Genomic DNA, 26,798 nt, shown 5'->3' with positions numbered 1-26,798 from the left:
GACATATCAATATTGGGTATTTTACTACTCTTGAAATACGATGGTATCCAACATGTGCTAGATGCTTTCCAAAAAAATACAGAAGAGCCCAGAGTTCCCAAAAATATAGTGGAAAGTTACCCCTCCCACACTCTCAGTTACTGATTAAATGGCCATGGCAGTGTCAGGAATGGACATTTCCTAAGTATACTGAGTTATAACAGAAGACATTGATCCAATGTACATACTTCCTTTAAGCAAGCACCACAGAATAGCAACTGGCACATTTCTAAAGCTTCATGACAAATTGAGATTGCTTCACTGGTAGTTTTCTCTTTTAACCAGAATCATTTTTAAGGTGATATAAGAAAACATAACATTTTAATACAACATAAGTTTTTACTTACTTCAGTACACTTTATAACTTTTCCTTCTGTTTCAAAGTCTCTTCCTTGTAGTAGTTTTTCACTCCAAATTCCTTCCATTGATTTTCCATCCACGGGGCTGATAACTCTATGGAATAAGGTGTATAAGAGGTTGTTAACAACTCCATTGTGTTCTTTCATATGAAAAGATCATCCGTTCAGCTTGAAAAAAACCTTACTTGAACTGCTGGCTAATTCTTAAAGTTAGCTTTAACTTCTTCACTATTAGAGACTCACCATAAATATCAAAACATAGAGAAAAGAAGCTAAGATATATAGATGCTTGGGATACAAAATGCAGAGTTTCCATCCAGTATAAATGCTCAAATCTAATTCTGCTCCAGATACATACTCGTATTCTAAAACATACCTAACAGACAAAAGGCTAATTTGGAAACTAGGCCTTTAGATTCTCTTGCAAACTTCTAAAGAGTCCTGGTAGGCCACCTCCATGTGGTACTCTTTGTTCATTCATACTGGTCCTATAAACCATTAGGTAGAGCACATCAAGTCAAGTTCAGTCTGAAAACCATGAGATTACGGCAAAAAGAGTTTTGAACATGCACCATGATTTATTCATAATCAGGACTATTTAAGCCATCAAAATATTGGTTCTTAAGCTAATTCTGGCTTTCAACACTGGTTGACTTCTGACCTTCACAACCATGGAAAGTTGCACTGAAAAAAAAACAGCACAGCTCTTCTAACTTATAAATAACGTTGCTGAGCTCTATAAAAGGAATCAATATAGTGGAAAGTTACCCCTCCCACACTCTCAGTTACTGATTAAATGGCCATGGCAGTGTCAGGAATGGACATTTCCTAAGTATACTGAGTTATAACACAATGGAGTCTTTCCTGGGTATGCAAATTGTGGCTTTGATGCTAGGAGTATAATATGAGGGAAAAAGACCAGTATAGAGAAGTACTATTCTTTAAGATCACTACAAGCTTTAAAAACCCCCAAAAAACAATGTTCTCTCAGTGACATCTAGAGGCAAACGGGCAGTTTTTATTCTCCTTTTTGGCAACTTTAAATAGCCAGATACTGATTTATATTCCATTCTTTCAACCTTCAGCTTTATTTTCAAGGTCAACAGGAAAACCACAGGAAGCTCTGTTGACCACACACAGACAGTCTAACAAATATTCATACCCCTTGTTTACTTTTTCTTCACTTTCTACCCAGCAAACATCTACATATTCTCTTAGGTCTCCTGCATCCAGTTTGCCACAGGTAATTTTGAAATCCTTCTTGTCTCTCAAAGCCTGACGCAGGCCTTCCATTGTCTCTGCAGTTATTTGTACCATTAGTCCATCTAAAACAAAAATAAAAGTATAAATAATTTCCACTTCCACATTCAGCAAAGAGGGAAGAGCACTTTAATAAACCCTCAGCTAGTAAAAATACTGCAATACATACTCTGATTTTAAATTGCTCAAGGAAAGCAAATTAGACAAGCTGCTGAATAAAATACATACAGCCTTTTATCCTGGTCATATTTAAAATGCTTAAAAAAATTAAACAATTCTAAAAGCGTTTTGGATGAACGTGGAAAAACTGAGGGACATTCATTCTAATTAGTATCACATGCTCAAAGATTGTGTTTCCTGAAATTAAAGCTCAGTCAGGCATGAAAGGTCACATAAAAGCAAGGTTTAAACACAGGAAATAAGCAAATTAAGTTCTCCACATCTTTCATTTTGAAGTACCTACAAACTGGAGGGGTTTAACTGAAAAGGCGTGAAAAACCCATAAAGTAAGAGGTGACCTAAAACAGGAAAGTGTTTCAGCTTGTTTGCTTATACAACGATTCATTCAAAAGTGAATTTCAGAAGACGACATGCTCACCTTGTAGTGTTTAATTAACAATCAGACAAATCCTTATAAAAACATTTAACAGTGATTGTTTCCCTCTTAACAAGGAATCATATAGCAATCCATACCTTCAACTATACTGGATTTAGCAAGAAATCCTGAGGATGATTTTAGGGCCCCATTAAACACTACAAAACTTGCACCTGTAACTTAAAAAAAAAGAAAGTAAACATATACATACATATTGTTCATTCTTATTAACATTGTTTTTGAAAATGTATTTGCATTATATCAAGCATTATGGTATGTCAAAAATACTCATGAAAATTCCCTTAGTTGCAGGAAGTAATACTGAAGGTCATAAGAATTCATAGTCAAAGGAATTCAGCATCTGAAATCAGATCTACAGAAATACACTAACTTTGCCAAGTTAGTGCAGCATACCTACAGAATGCAGGCAGTTGCACAATACATAGGCAACTGAAAAGACATCATTGCCAAAAAGATGTCTGAAGACTATAACAACCCGGTGCCAATTTTTTTTACTTGTAAGTTAGACTTTTACACTTGGTTTAGGATTCAGGAACATTGTTTTAGTAGGTAATTTTATTTCTTTATTTTTAAGAAAAATTACTTTTTAAATAGCATTAAAATCTGCAGAAACACTCATTTACTTCATCATCAGTTCCTGCCTCCATCACTACAGATCATTGGCAGGACTGTACAAATGCAGGAATACCTAATGTTTATATAGTGTTTTGAAGATGTTCTAAATATCATAATGTTACTCAGATTAATAATTTCTGCACAGTTACGTTTGCCACAAGAGAAACTGCTACACATTTAATATCTAAAGTCTAAAAAATAAATAAAAGGGAAGTTTTTTTATTTGTTTTTTTAGTTTAGACTAAACTCCCTTCTTGAGAGCACGGAGGCAGAAAGGGATCTTGGAGTCATTATTGACTCCAAGATGAACATGGGCCAACAATACGAGGTCATGGTTGGCAGGGCTAACCGGACCTTGTCGTGCATCCACAGGTGCATCTCAAGTAGAGCCAGGGAGGTGATCCTCCCGCTCTATGCGACGCTGGTCAGGCCGCAGCTGGAGTACTGCATCCAGTTCTGTGCACCCCATTTCAGGAGGGATGTGGACAACATTGAAAGGGTCCAGAGGAGGGCCACCCGCATGATCCGGGGACTACAGGGCAGACCCTACAATGAAAGACTGCGGGACCTAGACCTGTTTAGCCTTCACAAGAGAAGGCTGAGGGGGGACCTGGTGACCATCTGTAAACTCACTAGGGGGGACCAGAAGGGTTTGGGGGAGACACTGTTTCCCCTAGCGCCCCCTGGCATGACAAGGAACAATGAACACAAATTACTAGAGAGTAGGTTTAGATTAGACATCTGCAAGAACTACTTCACAGTTAGGGCAGCTAGGAGCTGGAACCAACTTCCAAGGGAAGTGGTGCTGGCTCCTACCCTGGGGGTCTTTAAGAAGAGGCTTGATGCCTACCTGGCTGGACTCATTTGAGTCCAGTTTTTCTCCCGCCCAGGCAGGGGGTCGGGCTTGAAGATCTACGAGGTCCCTTCCAACCCTATTTCTACGATTCTATGATAAATTCACTCTGCGTTTTAAAGGTTACAAGTTTCTGGTCATTATTTAAAATGCAGACTGAATTAATCTAATTACATTATGCTATCCTAAGCACAGACATTCTTAAAAATGTACAGACAAGTAACAGTATTGAAGGGTAATAAGAATACTTAAGTGTTAATATTTACACTGTATCCAACATTTACCTCATATATGCTTTTATTGTTTAGTTGTTCTTTAGAGCTTTTTAAATAAGGTATCACTTCTAGCCAATCAAGCTTTTGGAAATACCTTGGAACAGTGTAAAATTGATTCATTGTGAATGCTAGATCCGTGCTTGGACTGAATATTACAAAAATGTATTAAATTTCTTACCTCTTCTAGGGTGACCAGTGCCACTGTTTGCTTGTGTCTGATAGGTTCCATCATCACTTTGGATACAAACTAAGTGAGAATCTGCTTCAGTACTAAAACAGGCTCCAATGCTAATAACGTGCTCATTAGAAGAGTTTATCACTTTCATTACCTGTCAATACAAAATGCTCATTGAGGATAAAACTGACATCAATCCTTGCTTTATTTTGCTAAAGCTGGTGACTGACCCTTACTGTTAAATATGCAGCCAATTAATATTTTTCAAACAACATGCTTTATTTAAAGCAAAGAACAGCAAAACAAAACAGTACCTCCATTTTGTAAGCATTAACTTCTTTATAAAGAAGAAAACCGAAGTACTAATTACATTTAAAAAACATTTCTAAAAGATTTGCACTGTGGAAGTCACAGGCAGCTTGTAAGTACAAATCTAAGCACAGCCAAGTTTTTTTCCATCAGTTTTGTAAGGAAATCCAAAACGCACTGAAAAATCTAGGAGAATTTTAAAGTTTTGTCATTAATACAGGATACTCAACTGCAGAACAAATATCTATTACTCATTTCCATCATAATCCTAAGCATAATGATTGCAAAATGAACAATGAAAAAATAATTGGGGGGGGAGCTTAAAAAAGCCTTTTCAAATAGCTTTCGGCAAAAGCAATATGTATGTATTTTACCTTTATACCAAAAGACCAGGGCAAGTCTTACATTAGAAGCAGGTGATAGCCCAAACCCCACTGGAAAAGATTTAATGAATTTAAATCCTGGTTTCTTTCACCACCAACCAGGTATAGCAGTGACCAAATCCCAATTTAGTGCTCGCATCCCATCATAGCCTATGTTTAGTTCCCAGCTAGGGAGATGCATGTTTTCTTCGTGAGCTATTAGGGAATTTTTAGTCATACATCCAAGTTTACAGTACTGAAAGCTTAAATAGTCCATCAAATAGTGAAGGGGGGGAAAAAAAAAAATCAACAGCAGTCAAAAGCCAAGAGCTTACTGGTAAAATCTAGGCTTGGAATTGACCATGGAATGATCATGCAGTATAGACTAATGGGATTTTGGCATTTTGTACCTTAAGTCTTGTAGATAAGTCTCTAGTCTAGTCAGCCCTCAATGATAGTTAAAAAAAAAAAAAAAAAAAAAAAAATCTCATCTGAAACAATTCAGTAGTATTATAAGGAAAGTGGGGAAAAAAAGACTAGATTTTTAGCAGAAATTACTGTGATCAAAAATCTTAAACTCACCTCGTTATATTTTCTTAGAGGTATTTTAATGCAGCTTCTACCCATTTCCATGTGAATAAATAAGTTATCTATGGTATGTAAGGTATATTGATAGTTTCTAAGGTCCTATAATTAAAAAAAACACAACACATCCTTCATATTAACAAAGTTGAATGTTAAGCAACAAGTTTTAAGCATATTCATCCCATCATTTCTAGATACATGAAATCATTTAAAATCCAGCCATCAAATCTTTGCATTCGTTTCCAGATTTGGAGCTAAATGAATCTCCATTTGAAGATGTGTTCTCTGTGTGTACATGTGATCTGCAGCAGGAAAAAAGTGATTTCTCTTTATATGTTAGATAAAGTAAATTACAGTATGTGTCAACCAATGTAAATCTGTTACTTACTAGCACTTATCCTGACCTGTTAAATGCTTTCTTAAATTACATCTTCCTTGTCCACACTAGGATTGGACCATAACAAAACAAGTTAAATGTCTGTCTTTCTTTCTTTTTTTTTTTAAGTTGATACAAATTTTGTGGGACAGTTACAGTAAGGTAATAATTACCATTAACCACCTAAAATACCCCAAATTTCAGCTGAATTGCAGTCATGTTAGCAGTTTTAAGATGTGTATGAGAAAATTTAAAAAAACCCTCTCAACATTACTGTATCTTACATTAGATGTAATTATACTTTATCCCTACTGCATTTTTGCCTGCACAAATGCGCTGCTACTTTTTGCTGTTGAGTATGCCCCTGTATGTAGGCTTTGTTGTGGGGCAAAATGTCATGCTCCAGGGAAGCTGCCTTCTCTCTGCTCTTCCAAGCTCCTGGTGTGCTAGAGGAGCCAGGGTGGAACTAGAGGAGGGGAGATGCTTTGGATCACAGAGCATGGCATGATTGACAATTAAATCGGGATGAGAACATTACCTCTACAACATCCTCAGTCTCCTAAATGCCTGGGAATAGCAAGGAACCCAACAATTTTCTACAGCTTTCATACTGAAAAAACTGATCCATACAAACCAATTTTTTTTAAAAGAGCAAACAAAAATGTTGCATTATTTTAACTAAATCCAAATGGTAGAATACACTCTGAAATATACAATTGGCACTAAAAGCCTACGGCATAAGGACATACTCACTAAATTAACTACTAGGGTAATTTTTGCAAGACTCCATCTTATGGAAGCATATTAAAATTCTAATTACTATTTCACACTCATACATATCTTAACTGAAATTGGGAAGAAAAAAAGTTTAAAATGTTTACTCACAACAAGTAAATTCATGATTGTGTTCCCTATCTCTCCAAAGAGAGGTTTCCGGTGTCTGATACTCATTACAGGAGTTGGGTATACTTTTAAAAAAGGGGAAGAAAAAAACCCACTTGTTACATGCAGTATAATCATATTTACACATGCAAATGTCTAACCCAAATACTTGCTTTCATGTGTTTAATTAGCTTTTTATTTTATAGTTTATACAGAATGGCAGACATCCACACCCACTGGACAAAAGAAAGTCATCAAGCATTAAGAAAGTATCTTTGTTAACCCTAAGCAACACAAGACTTATGTACTGAACATGAGAGGGCACCAGCCACTGGAAGTGAGGAGAACCATAAAGAGGTTCGCATTGTGTAGACACAGCTGTTGTCTCCCTCGTGCTTTGCAAGAAAGGTGACCAACTCCACAACAAACAAGGATTTAACTGCACAACTAATCAGTACCATTTGTGTAAGTAGGTCCTCCTATCCTATTTTGAACATCTGGAAATCATAGTTTATGCAATAATGGACACTGAAAAACAAGTATCCTTTCAACAGAATGAATTGCTAATTATCAAGAAGGAAAACAAGCTGAAGAATTTAAACCCAGATTATATATTAGACACTAATATTAGGTTTTGGTTAATAAGCCACTCATAATAAGTACTTTTTAAAAACACTTCACAAATATTAAACCAGGTAATCTAGAAAGTATTCAAGGTATTTATCCAACCCTTTTGAAGGTACTTTGTAAATGCATAAACATTTATTTATACTGTATACTGGCCACGCAGGACAAACAAGTTTCCAGAATAAAATAAGTCTAAAAATGTGTATTAGTTTCACAACTCTTCGTCACTCCTGAAAGACTCTGTGTATCCTAGATAAAGGCTCCAAATGTTGCCAAAACCAAAGGGCACCTTTGCTCTGACACATGCTAACTGGCACACGTCAGAGTACAGTCTGCTGGAACATGCTAATTAGTGCACTCCAGCAGTCTCCATGTCTCATGTACTCGGTGTCCCCACATTTCAAATTAGCAGCAGAGGTTCTTTAACTAAAGCTTGTTTGAGGAGCTTTAATTAAAGTGCACCTGCCACCATTTTGAAGCATGGACGCTGAATACATGTGAAGCTATAGGAACTTTAATTACAGCAACTCCCAGAGCTGCTCTAATTAAAATGACACCCCCCCCCAGTCCCTTCTACCCTGGAGCACGTGTATAGATGCCCAAAAAGATTTAGTCAAGTCTGTAATCCATAACAAGCTAACTATATGCATCTGGGAGTGTGTATTGGGACAAAACACAGCCCAGGGATTCTCAAACTTTTTAGATTCAGGAAAACCCTCTGTCCATACAGTTTTTTGTTTTTTTTTTTAAAATGTGGCAGCACGCTGGTAAAGAACCACTGCTGCGCTGCATCAGCTTACTTCAGTGGTACTCACTGGGGTGCTGTCACTGCTGCCACAGCCACCATAGCCAAGTGGAACTGTCCCATGCACTTTGTGCACAACTAAAGAAGCCTAAAGCAGGCAAGAGAATGCAGTCTTGCTGCAGCCCTTCCCAGTTCAGTTCCCCCTTCCCCACAACCATGCTCCTCCTGAATGGAAATAAACCTACACAGAACAGTTCTAACTGCCCCATGTGCCTTTGTTTCCAGGAGCAGCATGGGGGGAGAGGAGGGAAGGGTTGCAGCCCGACTCCTGCCTTCCTTTCAGTTTATCCAATAACCTGAATCTAGGCAAGGAACACATGCTTGTGCTGCATTCCTTCCTGATCTGGCTGTGAGATCATTGCACCTGGTTGCTGTGGTGTTTGTCTGTGGTGAAGCACTCCTGAAAGGGTTTTGGGGCCCCTCAATTAAGAGCCACTGCCATAGCATGTAAGAGTGTCAGGGAAATAAGTTAACAGTGTTTCAAGAAGCAACCAGCCATTGGCAACATGTAGGGGTGCACACAGGTGCATGTGCACCCCCTGGAAGTGCGAGCTACAAAACCAAAGTGCACTTCTGGTTTCACTGCTGGCTCGGCAAGCACCGCTGGGGGACCTCCCCATCAGTGATCTGGTGCCCCTCCAGACTCAGGAGGCACCAATCACCCACGAATCCAGCAAGACAGAATTTGAATTGTATTGATGCAGATATGTTTTAAGATCTGCTTAGGATGCGAACTACAAAAAAAACTTAAGCAACAAGCCTTTGCAGGATCAGACATATCTATGTTTTGAAACTACTGGATTGCCTCAGCATGCAAAGTTAAATTATACTTGTACATAATCTTAGCACACTTAAGGCCTCAATAAGCAAGTCTAGTAGAACTCACCTCCATATTCTGCTCCCAATCTCAACATTAAACGAATTGGAAAAACCTTTGCCCACGGTATTTCCAGCTTATGAATAAGAATGCCACAAAGGAAAGGATTATTTGGTAATGTGAGATCGTCAAGTTTTTGAAAAGTTGGCGTAACAAACAGGAACCCTCCATGATCTCTGTTACCAAGAAAGCTTTCAGTAAAGGTAAAATTTTCCAAATTTCCTATGAATTTTCCTAGCAAGAGAAAGGAATAATTAACTTCACATAACTAAACATTTGAAGTAGAAGCATTCTTACACAGTAGTATTTGGAAGAAATCTATTGCTCTGCTAACATGCTCTCTTTCATGAATCCTTTTAAAAACACCCAATATACAAACATCTGCCCCCCTACTGGTTTAATACATACAGTTTTGTTCATTGCACTGAAGAGATTACATATTAAAAGCAACCACTTATTGCAGTGCCAAGTGCAATAAATTTGGTCTCAAACTACCAGCTCTGGTACAACCAAGATATTTAGTTTTGGCTTTGTCGCTTTAATAAATTCAGTTTGAAAAAAAAAAGTGTAAATTATTAACAATTAAATATACTTCACAAAATGTTGGTCCAATTTATGTACAAGTAGCAAGTTTTTGAAAATTAAGAATAACATGAAAGAGCATGCTATCCTGAAACATGTTTTCCTAACCTGGGGCTCAAAGTATTTATATCTACAATCCCAATATATTAAGATATTACTGTTAAAAATAAAATAAGAAAGGTGGATGAAAAAAGGCCATTTTGAGGCTATTATCTTAAAAAGGTGTCAATTACCGAATTGGAATTCGAAGCAGAAAGACAATAAAAGCAACAGAGGGAGTCTCTCTCAAGTATCAGAACTTCTCTAAAGCAAAATTAAATGCAACACCAAGAATGTTGCCTTTTGGAGCTCAGCAATAAGACATGACTGTTTTAAAGCTATTTATTAAAATTCCCTACCTTTCACTGCATTCTTATATATGTCAAGAAACAACCTGAAGATTTCTTTAGGAACAGCATCTTCATTTGGCAAACACAGCAATAAAATGATAATTTCTGCCTGACCCAAGCTATGTAATCCATTTGTTGAGAAGTACCAGCACTTTTCCAGAGAATCTTAAAGAGAAGAATTATGTAATTAATTATTTGCTAATTATAGTATAAAACATTGGAATCAAAAATTTGAAGATGATTTACTGTTTAAGTTTTTTCAATGCTCTTACCAATTGCTCTCTTTAGGAAAAAAAGGGTTTTATAAAGCTTTTCCTAACCCAGTATTTAGCACAGAGAATAACTCTCATAATGAGAGTCTGGTTAGGCCATATTATCTGCAGAAGCATGAAAGGGAATAAAGTTGTAGCTTGTTCCACAGCTATTATGGAAAAAGACAGCTTGTTAACAAGCAGCTACGGAACACTGATGTGATAGGTAGGGGCTTTGACTGAACTGTACGTTCTACTTAAGGCAACAGTTGGAAGTCTTTACTGCAAAGTCTTTTATTGCAAAACGTTACACTAGAGTCTCCCTTTGCAGGCGTCCATGTCTGTAAATAAACACATATGATGTCTCCGTCAGTTCTTTTTATGTTAATAAGTATGCAGCAAGTTTGTGGACATTAGGATCTCAGTCATGTCACACAAATATTTGAATACTCTGTAATTTATGTACCAAAAAATCCACTATGTATACCTCAGACTTGCCACAGCCTGAAGTCTACTGATAAAAAAGTCTAATCAAACAGCACTAACAAAAATATAAAACAAGAAACCTATACAGTAATGGTTCAGAAAAGCAGCAGCATGCTCATTTGAGTAGCACAACATAATCAAGAGAATTCTTATTTATTTTCCATAATATTTTATATTGAGAACATAGCTATACAGAAAAAATATACGACTTACAAGAAAGTAACTTCACATTCACAAGGAGGTTTGCGTTTAGGATAAATGTTAATGGATTCAATCCTCCTTCAGAGAGAAGTGAAGTGACCTGCTGATGAGATGGGTGTTCTTCCACTACAGGACCTAAATAAATTAAAATATGGTTTGGTTCAATATAACAGTTAGTATTCGTTTCCCTTATGTCCAAACAACCACACAGACCATAAAATGCATGAAATATTACTTGAAATCTGTCAGACTAAAAAAAGAAAAAAGAAAAATTGTTAATATTACACAACGATTAAGTAGCCAAAAAACTGTGCATTTGTCTTTACAAGTAGACAACAAATAAGCAAAATATGGTACATCGAACATTAAAGCAGTATATAATATACTGTATTTATGCAAATCTAAGACATTTTTCTTCTCCCCCTCCCCTCCCCACCACCCCACAGCAGGGTTTCATTCCAGGAGTGGCCACGACATCCCTGGGACCCCCCTCACACCATATCCACTTCACTTGCCTGCTATGCCTCGAGGCATTTATCTTTTAGATCAGTGGTTTCCAACCTTTAAGTAGGAGATCACTTTTGGAATTTTAAAAGCAACCCAAGATGTATTGTGTGCCACCAACCCCCACCCCCCCCGCAGGTAAAGTCTGTGGGGAAGGAAGTTGTGGGGCAGATTGAGGCAGAAAAAATTATTTGGGGGGTGTGCCACCCCAGCAGATAAGTCTGTGGAGTAAGGAACCAGGGGAGGGGGAAGGACTGTGGGGGGTGATGGGGTAGATAGAGGCCCCAGTCCTAGCTCTACTCCTCCCTCACTGCTGGGGCCTCAAACTCCACCCCACCTCCACTCCCAACAGTGGTGAGGGAGGGAGCAGGCCTGGGGCAGGGGCAGGCAGGACAGAGCTGTGAGCAGCTCGTCTGGGTGATGCAGGAAGGGGAAGACATGCACCCAGGAGGGCAAGGGTGCACATGTCCCCACATCTACCCAGAGGCAGGGGAGGGCAGGCTGGAGCTGCCAGCTGAGGCCAGGCTCTTCCAGGCCTGCGGGATGGGCCACGCTGTAGGTGGTAGTAAGACTGGGAGCAGGATTGGGGCAGGTGGGCTGCAGCAAGCCAAAAATTTGCTGTAGCCCCCCCAACCCTCCTCCCAGCAGCACCACATCCCAGCCAAAGTCTGCAGTGGCAGCTGCCCCACCCTGCAGATCCCAGGCACATGGCCCCCATGCCCTTGGGGGGGGGGTGGGGGGGGAGGGAAAAAGGGACTGGGAGGCAGTGCTAGGCTCTTCCTGGCAGAGGCTGGGCCATGCTTCACTCAGGGTGGGAGGCAGTGGCACTAGGAAGGGGGTTGGTGGGGCTACAACAAATTTTCAGGTGGCTCCAGCCCCCTGTAGCCCCACTCCCCACACTGCCACCTGGCCAGAGTGCATCATTGCCCAGCGCCCACATCATGAAGAGCCCAGCCCCAGCTGGCAGCTGCAACCCACCTTGTGTGCAGATCCAGGGGCACGCACCCCCCCATGCTCTCCCGGGTTCCACGACCCCCCACCGGACGAGCCATGAGCAGCTCCATCCCAACCTGCCCCAGCTCCACTCCCTCACCGCTGCTGCAGCCACCCCCACTGCCCCATGTTGCAGGGAGCATGTACCCCCCAGATCTGTGCATAGCGGAAGCAGCTGCCACTGCAGGCTGGCCTTTGCACTCCGAGCACCACTGCAGCTGGTCCGGGAGCATCTGCATGACATAAGCATCCCACTGCTGGGCTGAGCCATGCCCGCAAGGTGGCCAGATGCAGCAGGGCTCGAGGCACAGCAGCAGCCGCCTCTGCCATAGCAATGGAAGCCCCCTTCCTCCGTCCCTGGATGAGCCCCCAAGGCTGCATTCTCCCTCCACCTGGCCACCTGGGGCCCTACTTACTTTCCCCGGCTCCTGGCTGGCCCACACCATCCATCCCTCACTGTGGGGGGCCTCAATCTGGCCCTCACCCTTTCCCTCACCCAGACAGCCCTGCTGGGCTTGGGGCGGGTGCACATGCATGCCCCCCCCAGCTCAGAGTCAATTAGAAGAGGATCCCCAATCAACTGGTTGATCGGGATTGACGGTTGGGGGCCACTGTTTTAGATAAAGGGAGTCTGCCCTAGGGCTTCCCAAGCTTGATCTTGGGCTCCAGATATCAGGTGTCTCTGCTCTCCACCTTAAGGGCTAATTACATGGCTCCAACCAACCCTTACTTCACATCCATGCCTTACAGATGATATTCATTCCTGTTGACACTGCACTCCTGGGCTATGGGTCCCAGTTCCAGTCCTCACCCCTCAAGGGCTTTGGGCTCCTTGGCCCCCTTCAGTCTCTGGCTGTGATCCCTGGTCTTTGGCCTCTTGCTCTGGGCTTGCTCCTAGGCCAGTGAGACCTTTGGGCTCCCTGGCCCTGTTGACACCTGGCTTTTCCGGGCTACAGACCTCCAGGCTCTTTGGCCTGGCTTACACTCACACCTCCTAGACTCAGTCTCCTGCCGTCTCCCAAGCTCTCTATTCTGTGTTTCCAGGCCTCTTGGGAACCTCCTCTTCCCCTTAGTCCCTTCCTCAAACCTCAGAGTTGCTTACCGCAGTTCAGACATTACCCCAGGAGCCTTGCTGCCCAAGAGCTCCTCTCAGCATGGTTCTTGGTGCAAGACTGCCTGGCTAGTTCAGGCCGTGGGCTTATATGCTTCAAGCCTGGCATCTGTCTGGTCAAGTGACCCTAATTGGCCCCTGCCACAAATTGCATGCTACTTCCCATGCAGCCTCTTCCCTTCTTAAAGTGACAGGTGTGCACTCTGTCACACCCCCATTTAACATCAGGAAAATACCACCTCACCTTAGATTAGAAATGGGGCGGGGGGGGCGGGGAACGGAATGGGACGGAGGCACACAACTGCAGCTGTAACTAACTCAAAGACCCAGGATTGGAGCTGAAAGTACAGATGCAGATGCTGCCCACCCCCACCCCACAGCCTCTGCTCACCTTTCCCTTGCAGCTCTAGCTTCTGTTGAGGCCCTGCTCTGGCCAGGATCAAGAAGCAGAAAACATGTGCTGCCTCTAGCTGCAGCCCAGCCATGGAGCTGGCAGTGAGGGGGAGGAGGGAAAGAGGGAAGGTGGACAACTCTTAAAAACCAAAAAAAACCCAACCCACTAGATTCTAGACATAACACATTTTTTCCACTTTTCCATGTCTAGAATCTAATTACTGGGGAGTCATCTTGGATTTGGGTAAACACAGTATATGACCCAAGAATTTTTTTTCAAAAAGGTGAACTCTGCTCATGGCATGTCAGTGTATACAGAGGTCCATGTATTTTTTAAAAACTGTGTATCCACTGATTAAACACAAACACCCCCTGCTCATGTTTTACCTTCTCCTTTTTCTCTCATTCCAAGCAAGAGAGGTGGCAAACCATCATCATCATCATCAGGAATAAGGCTTATCTCTTTGCCAACACATTTTTCAATACCACACAGAATTCTGTAATCTGAAGGACTAACAGGCAAATCATCATGAGGCTGGTCAACTGTGATGCAAGTAGGAGGAGATTTCTCAGCTTTTAAAGTCAACAATAATTCATCAGCAGCTGGAACTGCAGTCTGAGAACCTTGCAATATCTCCATTTGTCCAACAAAAGGTAACTGGCCATCATCTGGAGCAACTGAAGAGGCACAAGGCAATTTCTCAGGTCCTAAAGTAATGTGCATTTCATCCACTGGTTTTATATCAGCTACAGAGAAGTCATCTACTGGATTTTCAACCTAAGAAAAAAAAAAAAGAAAAATACACACCAGATTATGTTGATTATTCACCATCTCTAGAGGTTTTTCTACATTATTTTTTTCAAATGCAAAAGCAACCTTCATCAAAAAGGCATTTGTTGCATTTCGGGGAACAATTTCCTTTAACAGGAAAGAAATTTCTCTTTGGCAGGGCACTGCTTTTTTTTTTTTTTTTTTTTATATATATATATATATATATATATATATATATATATATATATATATATATATATATATATATATATATATATATATATTTAAAAGGCATAAATGTCTCTCTCTTTTAAGGTAGAACGCAGTTTGATATATTTACCTGTTCTGTAATTAATTCAAAAAGCCTGACATTTTTAGTCTGATGGAAGAGAGAAGTAGACACAACTAAGTATTAGGTATCACAGTGAAACATAACTGATTTGTTCAGCATTACCAGTATGACTTGTTTTGTGAAGTTACCGAATCCTGTAATTTGCCATAATTTGGACATGAACTACGGTGGTCGCAGATATTTATCATGTATTGACACTTTATTCCAGCATTTAAAAGTACTGATCTTCCCCAGACCAACGGTCAAATATCTGCTGCTCCCTCAGGAGAGTATTTAAAGCTTAGAGCAGATCTATGAAGCAACACCAAAAAGCTGCAATTGGAAAGATGTTTTAGTTGAAAGGTATATAAGGAAAAACAAAACATCCTAAGTCACTATCACAGATTTTTCTTTATTTCTACAAATTGCCTTTTTTCATCTCTACAGTACACCTCAGCTGGAACTGGCAATTCCTTCATATACACCAGGTTGCAGCAGAAGTATTGTTTGTGTTGTGTCCAAAACTGGGTAATTTGCACATAGTGCTTGTTTTTCCCAATGGATTTATTACTCTTTGGACAGGGGAGGACAACTGGCATTCCCTATTTTTAGGGCAGCAAATTCATAAAACTTGCTAGATGGCAACTTGGGCAGTAGCGACCACAAGATGATTGGGTCCAGGATCCTGAGGAAAGAAAGGATGGAGAGCAACAGAGTAAGCACCCTGGATTTCAGACAAGCAGACTTCGACTCACTCAGGAAACTCCTGGGAAGAATCCCCTGGGAAGCCAGTGTGAGAGGGGGAGGAGTTCAGGAGAGCTGGCTGTACTTTAAAGAAGCCTTACTGAGAATGCAGGAACAAACCATCCTGAAAAAGGAAGACTAGCAAATATGGCAAAAGACCAGTGTGGCTTAGAAGGGAATTCTTCAGTGAGCTAAACCACAAAAAGGAAGCTTATAAGTGGAAAACTGAACAAACAACTGAGGTGGGGGTGGAAGTATAAGAGTATTGCTTGTACATGCAAGTATTAAGTCAGGAAGGCCAAAGTGCAATTGGAGTTGCAGCAAGCCAAGGCTGTGAAGGGTAACAAAAGGGTTTCTACAAGAATGTTAGAAACAAGAGGAAAATGAAGGAAGTGTGGGTCCTTTAGTGAATAGGGATACAGAAAAGACTTAATAACTCAATGCCTTTTCCACCTCAGTCTTCAAGCCAGGTCAGCTCCCAGACTACTGCATCTGGCAGCAGTTTGGGGAAGAGGTAAGCAGCCAACAGTGGCAAAAGAACAGGTCAGGGACTATTTAGAAAAGCTGGACATATACAGGTTCACAGGGCTAGACAGGATGCACCTGAGGGTGCTGAGCTAGTTGGCTGATATGATTGCAGAGTCGCTGGCCATCACCTTTGAAAACTCATGGTGAACAGGAGAGGTCCCAGATGATTGGGAAAGGGCAAACATAGTGCCCATATTTAAGAAAAAGGAAGATCCAGGGAACTACAAGCCAGTCAGCCTCACCTCAGTCCCTGCAAAAATCATGGAACAGGTAGGTCTTCAAGAAATCCATTTCTAAGCACTTGGAGCAAAAGAAAGTGATTAGGAACAGTCAGCATGGATTCACCAAAGGCAAGTCATGCCTGACCAACCTGATTGCCTTCTATGACTAGGTAACTGGCTGTGTGGATGTGGGGAGACCAGCAGATGTGGTATACTTTGATTTTAGCAAGGTTTTTGATACTGTCTCCCACAACATTTTCACAGGCAAGCTAAGGAACTACATGCTGGATGAATGGACTGTAAGGTAGATAGAAAACTGGCTGGAACATTGGGCTCAGAGGGTTGTAATCAATAGCTCAATGTCTACTTGGCAGCTGGTATAAAGTGGGGTGCCCAAGGGGTCAGTCCTGGGGCCGGCTTTGTTCAATATATCTTCATCAACAACAAAGATAGAAAAAGAGTGCATCCTCAGCAAGTCTGCAAATAATACCAAGCTGGGGGGAATAATAGATATGCTGGAGGGTAGGGCTAGGATTCAGAGTGACCTAGACAAATTGGAGGATTGGGTCAAGAGGAATCCAGCAAAGAGCAACAAAAATGGTGAAGAGGCTGCAGCATATGACTTCTGAGGAGAGACTGAGGGGAACTGGGGTTATTTAATCTGGAGAAGACAACACTGAGAAGGGATTTAACAGTAGCCTTCAGCTATCGGAAGGGGGGTTACAAAGAGGATGGAGCTAGACCATTCTCAGTGGTATCAGATGACAGAACAAGGTGTAATGGTCTCAAGGTGGAGCAAAGGAAATTTAGGTTAGATGTTCGGGAGAATTCTCTCACTAGGAGGGTAGTAAAACACTGGAACAGGTTACCCAGAGAGGTTGTGGGGTCTCCATCCTTGGAGGTTTTTAAGACCTGGCTGGACAAAGCCTTGGCTGGGATGGTCTAGTTGGGGATGGTCCTACTTTGAGCAGAGGGATGGACTAAATGACCTCCAGAGGTCCCTTCCAACCCTAATTTTCTGATTCTAATCTCCCTCATGTTGCTCCTTGTGGGTCTCTTGACTTCAACTATGAAGCTGTTCAGGGGAAGACCCCAAATATTTGAACGTATTTCTACAACACTTAGCAACATTTCTACAACAACCTAACTTAAGATCTTTGGGCACAACTGAAAATTACTAACACTGAGTTACCTAGGTAAGTGTTGGTATATGTCATGGCAAGAAGGAAAGTTAAAGGCTAGGAGCTTTCCATGTCCCAGCAGGAGCATTCACAGAACCAATTTGCCATGCCAGTAACACTGAATATGGTGTCAAGGTGCCATACAGAAAAGCACACACTTTGCATAACCCATTAGTTTGGGTTTTTCAGTGTTAGTATACATTTTAATAAAATGTCCATGTGGGCATGAATGATACAGCCAGGAGTAGTCCGGACCACATCATGAGCAACTACAAGGCTCTGGGGGCCGGGTTTAGGAAGTTGGGGGCACAGGTAATCTTCTCATCGATCCTCTCAGTCAACAGTCACTGTCAACACCAAGACGCCTGCATCAGAGAAGTCAACCTGCGGTTTTGGAGTTGGTGCCATTATGCGAGTTTTGGCTTCTACAACCACAGTCCACACTTCCATGACTGAGGCATCCCTAAATGGTCATCTTTCTTACAAAAAGGTAAGAGTCTGTTCTCTCACAGGTTGGCTGATGTCCTCCGAAGGGCTCTAAACTAGGTTCACTGGGGGACGAGGATGCAGTGGACAAGGTTTAGAGAACCACAAGTCATGCAATGGATCAGCCCAGGTAAGCATCAAGGGGCCCAATAGGCACAGGACAAGGGGGTAACCAAGGGCACCCATTGGGGAGCTTAAATGTCTCTAGACTCATGCTATGAGCATGGGGAACAAGCAGGAGGAACTTGCACTTCTGTTTGCAGGCAACACCTTCAGTTCATTGAATTCACTATGCAGTGAGTGGTGGGAAAAGTAACCAGCAGGGCAGAGGTGCTAGACTTCAGAAAGGCTGACTTCAGTGTACTTAGGAGATTAGTTAGTGGGCATTAAAGTTCAAGAGCATTGACAAAATGGGGGTCCAGGAAGGGTGGTTGTTCCTCAAGGAAGTGATACTTCAGGCACAGAAGGAGGCAATCCCACTGGATAGAAAAGGGGGCAAAGGGGCCAATTAATCCTCCCGGATAAACAGAGAAATCCAGGAAAGCCTAAAAGGCAAAAAAAGGGGCATACAGGCTGTGGAAGCAGGGGGTAGCTACCAAGGAGTATACCTCCTTAGCTCACACTTGCAGGGAATCGGTTAGGAAGGCCAAAGCAGCATTAGAACTCAGGCTGGCAACAAAAATTAAAGACAACAAAGAGTCCTTTTTCAGGTATATAGAAAGCAAAAAGGCAGCGCAGGGCAACATAGGACCCCTACAGGATAGACAAGGGCAGTTAGTGGCAGATAGGAGGAACAAAGCAGAGCTCTTCAATGAGTTTTTTGCCTCTGTATTCTTGAACTCATATCTAGACAAATCTCCCAAATGCATTACTGACAGAAGCAGGAGAAACACCAGCCCACCAACTGTCAGCACCAACCTAGTAAAGAGACACTTGGAGGGGCTTGATGTGTTTAAAAATCAGCAGAACCAGATAAGTTCCATCCAAGGGTGCTGAAAGAATTAGCCAGTGTCATATCAGAGCCACTGGCACGTCTGTTAGAGCACTCATGGTGCTCAGGTGAAGTCCCAGAGGACTAGAAAAGGGCCAATGTGATCCTTATTTTCAAGAAGGGGAGGAAGGAGGATCCAAGTAACTATAGGCCAGTTAGTTTCACCTCTATTCTTGGGAAAATCCTTAAAAAATTATCAAGGATCACATATGCAGGAGTCCAGCAGGTAATATAATGCTGAAAGGCAACCAGCACGGGTTCATAACAGGTTGATCCTGCCTGACTAACCTTGTTTCTTTCTATGACCAGATTACTAAAAGCTTAGATGCAGGAGTAGAGGTAGATGTCATTGACTTGGACTTTAAGAAGGCCTTTGACATGGTATCCCATCCAATTCTTATAAACAAACTGAATGGCTGTGCCATAGATGACTACACAGTCATGTGGGTGGCAAATTGGCTTAAGAGTCATACCCAGAGAGTGGTGGTGGACAGGTCAGTATTGACCTCAAAAGATGTGGGGAGTGGAGTCCCCCAAGGCTCAGTCCTCAGGCTGGTGCTATTTAACATCTTCATCAGTGACCGACATGAGGGCGTGGAAAGCACTGTCCAGATTCACAGATGACACTAAACTATGGGGCAATGCAAAGACACTGATGGGAAGAAACTGAATCCAGGTGGACCTGGACAGGTTAGAGAAGTGGGCAGAGAACAAGAGGATGCAGTTCAACAAAGACAAGTAAAAGGTGTTGCACCTAGGGAGAAGGAATCACCAGCACACCTATAGGCTGGGGGATGACCCTCTCAGCAGCACAGCGGCAGAAAGAGATCTGAGTCATTGTTGACTCCAAAATGAACATAAGTCATCGATGTGACAAAGTAATTAGCAAAGCTAACCAGACGTTGTCGTGCATTAGTAGGTGCATCACGAACAGGTCCAGGGAAGTGATGCTCCCCCTCTATGCGGCACTGGTCAGGCTGCAGACAACCTTGAGAGGGTCCAGAGGAGGGCCACTCGTATAGTTAGAGGCCTGCAGAGAAGAAGGGCTGAGGGATCTGGACCATTTCAGCTTCCACAAGAGAAAGTTGGCGGGGGGGGGGGGGGGGGGGGGGCGCGGATCTTGTGGCAGTATACAAATTCACCAGAGGGGGCAGCAGGGAATAGGAGATGCTCTGTTTACTAAATCATCCCTTGGAATAACCAGAAACAAAGGCCGCAAGCTGATGGAGAGTAGATTTAGGCTGGACATCAGAAAGAACTTCTTCATGGTTAGGGGTCACCAGAATCTGGAACAGGCTTCCAAGGGAGACAGTGCTCTCCCCCACCTTGGGAGTCTTCAAGAGGAGATGAGACAAGCACCTGGCTGGGGTCACATGACCCCAGCACTTTTTCCTGCCACTGGCAGCTGGTCAGACTTAAATGATCCTTTGAGGTCCCTTCCAACCCTAGCATTTATGAATCTATAATAAATAGGGCTAGAAGGAATCTCAAAAGCCCTTCCCCCAACACAAACTATACTTAAGCTGTTTCTGACATGTTTATCCTTAGAAACCTCCAGTAATGGAAATTCTACAACCTCCCTAGGTCATCTATACCTCTACTTAAATGTACTTAGTTTAGAAATTTTTTCTAACATCTGACCCAAATCTTTCTTGGTACAATTTAAGTGCACTAATACATACCCTATCTTGAATGGACATGGAAAGCAATTTAGAATCCCCACCTCTGCAGTAGCTTTGTACATATCTGAAGATTTCTGTCTTTCACTAAACCAAAGAAGCCTAATTTTTCAATATTTCTTTACAGACTATTCTTTTTAGACCTTTGATCATTTTTGTTGCCTGCACTCTTCAATTGGTCCACATCTTTCATGAAGTACAGTGCTCAGAGCTGTATACAGTACTTCAGCTGAAGCCTTACTAGTGTTGAGTACAGTAGAAAAATCATTGCATGTGTATTCCCACACTCCTGCTTCTACATCTACACTGGTTTAAGAGAATGACAGCCTCAAAAGCCTTACTGAAGTCAAAATATATCACCCCTCTTGCTTCTTCCTTACCCATAAACCAGTTATCCTCAGAGTATTAAATTAGATTGATTTGTCCTTGACAAATCTACACCGGCTGTAACTTAATCACCATTTTTATTCTTTTTTCAGTATCTTTCCAGGAATTGAAATTAGGCTGGCAGATTTAACTCTGAATTCTCTTCCCCTTGCCCACCCTGGACAATGTTAACCTACTACAATGTTAACCTCCAAGGTGCCACCCTACCCTGCTTTCTTCCTGGCATTACCTACTTCTCTCTACCAGTGTTGTGACACCTCCTTCACTAGTACCTCTAAGTTCTTACCAGCCAATTGCAAAGAAACTACTTCAAAGAGCTCCCCAAATATTCCACTTGTGTAAATTTCACAAAACTCAGCTAATTTCCCACTCTTTGGTGAGGGAGGCAGTGAGCTGCTGGGAAGGGACGGCCTCCACCTCTCTCTGCTGGGAAGGAGGCTCTTCTCAGCCAGACTGACTGACCTGCTCCACCGGGCTTTAAACTAAGCCTGCTGGGGGACAGGGGGACTACCACCACTGCTGGCCCACTGAGCAACCCTTGCAAAGCCAGCAAGCCAAGGCACTTAAGTGAACCCACCCCTGCCCCAGCACTGGAATCAACTGTAGGCAAGGCAAGGGCCTCCAAGTGTATAGGCACGCAAGTGTCTCCAAATGCCAGGAGCTTGGAGGATAAACAGGAGGAACTTGTCCTCCTGCTAAACGCAAATAACTATGATGTCACAGAGATAACAGAGAGCTGGTGGGACTCCACCCATGACTGGACCACAGGTATAAACAGCTATACCCTGTACAGGAGGGATCAAGTGGACAGAAGGGGCGGAGGTGTAGCTTTCTATGACAAGGAAAGCTACGCATCCCTGAAAGCTGATGTTGGCACCCCCTGGGTTAAAATCCATGGGGAACACAGCACAGGGGATACTATGGTGGGAGTCTACTATAGACCCCCTACCCAGGGTCAAGGCCTTGACCAGGAGTTTGCCAGGGAATTGGCTGAGGCTGTGTGCACCTGGTGTATGGTTGTCATGGGAGACTAACTACCCAGACATCTCGTGGGAGGAGCACTCAGTCAAATCCGAGCCGTTGCAAAGCTTTCTCTTGTGCATGGATGACCTCCATCTGACGCAGGAAGTCTACAGGTTGATGAGAGGTAACGCACTGGTACTGGCAACCGGAGACAACCTAATCAGTGACCTAATCATTGAAGGGAAGCTGGGTGAGAGCGACCACGAGCTGATCACCTTCACCATCCACCATAAAGCTGGCAAGTCAGTCAGTCAGTAATACAGAAGTCCTCAACTTCAGGAAAACTGACTTTGACAAGCTCAGGAGGCTTGTCAGTGAGGTCCTTGAGGGGCACAACCCAAAGGGGAGGGGAGTTCAGGACAAGTGGTTTCTCCTCAAGGGCGCAATCCTGGATGTGCAAGCAAAGTCCATTCTGTCCCAGAGGAAAGACAGCAAAAGGGCACAGCAGCCCTCTAGGCTCTCCAGAGAACTAGTGTACCTCCTGTGTCTTAAAAGGAAGACCTACAAAGGATGGAGAACGGGATCCACCACCAAGGAGGAATACTCTGATCTGGTCCAGACCTGCAGAAAGCAAATCAGGCAAGCCAAGGCTGCGATGGAACTCCAGCTAGCTACAAATATCAAGGACAATAAAGTCCTTTTTCAGATATGTGGGGAGCCAGAGGAAAAGCAAGGGCAACATTGGATCCCTGCTAAACCAGATGGGACAACTGACAACCGATGTCCATGAAAAAGCAAACTTGCTAAATGGATACTCTGCGACAGTTTTTCCACCAGTCCCGTGGGACACCCCTGCCCACTGTGGGTCAGGGAGGCCCGGGTGAGGGAGATTCCTTACCTTCCATCAAAGCTGACCTCATGAAGGAACACCTTGAGAGGCTGGACACCTTCAAGTCAGCCGGCCCTGACAGTTTACACCCAAGAGTACTCAAGGAGCTGGCAAGCATCATAGCTCAGCCCCTGGCACAGATCTTTGAAAACTCCTGGTGCTCTGGTGAAGTGCCTGAAGATTGGAAGGCCAACATGGTGCCTATCTTCAAGAAAGGGTGGAAAGTAGATCCAACAAACTACAGGTCCATCAGCCTGACCTCTATCCGGGGGAAGGTCTCGGAAAAGGATTATCAGAGAGGCCATCCTTAACAGAGTAGCTGACAGCAATATCCTGAGAGATACCCAGCACGGGTTTGTTGCGGGTAGGTCTTGCTTGACCCTTCTCATTTCCTTTCACAACGAGGTGACCTATCACCTGGACAAGGGGGAAGAGATTGATGTCATACATCTTGACTTCAAAAAAGCCTTTGATCTGGTATCCCATGATCATTTCTTGGCAAACTGGCTAACTGCGGCCTCGACCTCACCATGATCCGCTGGCTGGGGAATTGGCTCCATGGTTGGACCCAGAGGGTGGTGGTTTACGGAAGTCAATTGTCATGGTGCGCAGTGACCAGTGGGGTCCCTGAAGGCTCTGTCTTAGGGCCTATACTTTTTAACATCTTCATGAGCGATGCAGACATTGGTGTCAGCAGTGGGCTGGCCAAGTTTGCCGACGACACCAAACTCTGGGGTAAAGCATCCACACCTGAGGACAGGAGCGTGATCCAGGCAGATCTTGACAGGCTCATGAAATAGGTGGATGAGAACCTGATGGTGTTTAAAAATGTCAGGTTCTCCACCTTGGGAGGAAAAACCTGCAGCATGCTTATAGGCTCGGCAGATGAAAGGGACTTGGGGGTCAAGATTGACCAAAAGATGAACATGAGCCTTCAATGTGATGCTGTGGCTAGTAAAGGGAGCAAAATGCTGGCTTGCATCCATAGATGCTTCTCAAGCAAGTCTCAGGATGCCATTCTCCCATAGTACTCGACCTTGGTGAGGCCACAGCTGGAATACTGCATCCAGTTTTGGGCTCCGCAATTCAAAAAGGATGTGGAGAAGCTTGAGAGAGTCCAGAGGAGAACCATGTGCATGATCAGGTCAGGAAAACAGACCTTATGAAGAGAGGTTGAGAGACATGGGACTCTTCAGCCTGGAAAAGTGCAGGCTCAGGGGCAATCTGATGACCACCTATAAATTTATCAGGGGCGTTCACCAGGATCTGGGGGAACATCTGTTCATCAGAGCACCCCAAGGGATGACAAGATCGAATGGTCGCAAACTTGGCCGTGACCGAATCAGGCTGGACATAAGGAAGAATTTCTTTACTGTCCGAGCCCCCAACATTTGGAATAGACTGCTGCCAGAGGTGGTTCAAGCAGCCACTTTGAATGCCTTCAAGACACATTTGGATGTTTATCTTGCTGGGATCCTATGACAGTAGAGATGCACCTAGCCTAAGGTACACCTCTATCTTGCTTTCTGCCTAATTTAAAATGAACACAGCCATCTACTTTTCTCTGTTTTAGTCTGAGTTCATATTCCCAAGGGCTTGCTGCTGATTGTGTCATTCTCTTGGTCACAATAAACACTGTTGGTAAACAATGAAAGAGTCATCAGACACTTCACTCTTCTTATCAACTTCTCTAATTAGCCTTCTCTCAATACTGGTAGTGAACTAACTCTTTCCATGGACTTCCTCTTATTACTTCTAGAATGTTTTCTGGTTACAGCTAACAAGAGACATAACGTAGGGACAAAATGAGAGAGACTAAGTATTAGAATTATACAAAAAGTGGAAATTAGGTCCAGTTATGAGAATGCTTTCTTGAGCTCCTGGGTCAATAAATAGCTCATGACTTAACCACCTGATAGCTATACTTTGTGTCTTTCCCTTACAGGGAAAAGCTTTTTTAGGACACTGGCTTTCTTCTAGTAAGACCAGGTTCATTTTGCCTTTGGTAATAGAAACCCATATCTAAATCATGAAACAAAATTAGTGTTAGTGGGAACATCAGCTATCAACTTGTTAATAAAGACAGGCTTCATAATGCTGGCTTTTGACACTTCTCACAAAAGTTAACTATATACAAAGGAACCTGAATTATAAATATTTTTCACTACAAAATGTAGGTTTCACTGAAGATTCGGTACACGGTACACCCAACTTTCATTTACATGGTTTGTAGTAGAATACGTTCTTGCTCACAACCTTACCATTAAAACTGGATAGCCACCCTAAACCCTTTGGCATTTGCAAAAAAATAAAAAATTACAAAATATTGCTTTTATGAGGGCTCAGGTATAAACCAGCTAAGAAAGCTATTTAAAGATAAATCAACTTTTTTCAAACTCATGAATCAATGCAGACTTTTGAGTCCATACCGTATAGGTCTCTGGTAAGTCAGAGTTTACTGGACTCTGATCTTGTGAAGATCTCTTGACCCCAGATGACAGCTTGGTTGTATCTGCAACTTCACCATTGGGCAGAATACCATCTGCAAACCAAACTCTCTTCTGTTCTCTGGGACAGGGCCCTAGAATAGGTGAAAAACAACAGCTTACTTGGTAACACTGCAATTTTCTAGAAGCAAAAGTTTTTTTCAACATTGATTTTCCATCTTAAAGCTTGTTGGGTATGGCTTAAGCCACAAATGCAGCTCAAATACCTTTGGAGTGGAAGACACTTGGGAAAACAGCAGTGCACCCTTCTATACTGTACATACTTCACAAAAACATTGATTACTTTTGAATACAGCATTAACCAGTTAACACACATAAAGCTTCTGCTTTCTTCTGTAAACAACTATGTACAAAGATGTTCTCATATTAACAATATGTTAAATGTAGCATAGTAACATCCAACTACAGTATTCTAATATTATAAGAACTTAAGTCTGTCCATCTGTCTGTCCACGACGTTTTATTCACGCTTTGACTAGCTGATGGAAACAGCCAAATCAGAGTGCTCCAAGCATGGGGGAGCGCCACCATGATTCTGAAGTCGTCATGCCGAGGACCAGAAAGAGGGTTGGGGAGCCAGGGCCAGAAGCGCTGGCCTCAGTTCCCCCACACCACTCCCTGCAAGAGGCAGAAGAGCGGCAGCATGGGCCGTTAGGTGGCAGCACTCCATTCCAGCTCCCTCCCTCACCCTTCATTCTTGATGGGCCATTGGCTAGTAACCTCATAAATCCAGCACTCAAAACTCCAGAATTCTCAAAAATCCGGCACTGCAGGCAGGTGGTGTCAGCTGCTCCTAGGGCTGCAGCAGGGAGCAAAGCAAAAGGAACTGTAAGTGGGTGCAGGTGTGGGGCACAGCTCTTGCTGCTACACACACCCCGGGAAGGCTGTGGGGCTGTGCAGGGCTCTTCTCAGGGGACACATGCCCCTGGATCTGTGTGCCAGATGACAGCAGGCTGCCACCTGCCCCATGTATCAGGAAGAGCTGGTGCTGCCACTGGCTTTAGCAATCTGGCACACAAATGCACCACCCCAGGAATAGCCCGATGCAGCCCCCCAGCCTGCAGCCCTCCCAGGGTGTGCATAGCAGCAAGAGCTGTGCCACTCCACCCCACGCCCACTGACAGTTCTTTCCGCTTTGCTCCCTGCTGCAGCCCCGGGAGCAGCCGACACCACTTGCCTGCAGCTGCTGGGCTG

The 26,798-nt window shown here is 43.1% G+C and overlaps 1 protein-coding gene across 5 annotated transcripts in view; it reads right to left on the bottom strand.

Moving 5' to 3' along the window:
• Positions 1-26,798, bottom strand: part of ZFYVE16 (zinc finger FYVE-type containing 16) — a 54,674-nt gene that overhangs the window by 2,192 nt on the left and 25,684 nt on the right. For 4 of the 5 annotated variants that reach the window (XM_090038162.1, XM_090038164.1, XM_090038163.1 and 1 more), the window contains 11 exons: positions 25,527-25,678; positions 14,313-14,703; positions 10,937-11,059; positions 9,996-10,151; positions 9,025-9,249; positions 6,710-6,792; positions 5,446-5,550; positions 4,196-4,346; positions 2,352-2,432; positions 1,561-1,723; positions 387-492 (listed from right to left, as the gene is read on the bottom strand). In XM_090038162.1, the coding sequence (XP_089894288.1) occupies positions 387-492; positions 1,561-1,723; positions 2,352-2,432; positions 4,196-4,346; positions 5,446-5,550; positions 6,710-6,792; positions 9,025-9,249; positions 9,996-10,151; positions 10,937-11,059; positions 14,313-14,703; positions 25,527-25,678 (1,736 nt within the window). The remainder of the gene's footprint in view (positions 1-386; positions 493-1,560; positions 1,724-2,351; positions 2,433-4,195; positions 4,347-5,445; positions 5,551-6,709; positions 6,793-9,024; positions 9,250-9,995; positions 10,152-10,936; positions 11,060-14,312; positions 14,704-25,526; positions 25,679-26,798) is intronic. The other variant, XM_090038166.1, reaches the window with a different exon arrangement.

The sequence above is a fragment of the Crocodylus siamensis genome, chromosome 3, assembly GCF_052110815.1.
Source record: "Crocodylus siamensis isolate JL-2025a chromosome 3, ASM5211081v1, whole genome shotgun sequence".
Classification (NCBI taxonomy): Eukaryota; Metazoa; Chordata; order Crocodylia; family Crocodylidae; genus Crocodylus; species Crocodylus siamensis.
The sequence above is the reverse complement of the archived record's forward strand: the minus strand, read 5'-3'. Positions and strand labels throughout refer to the sequence as shown.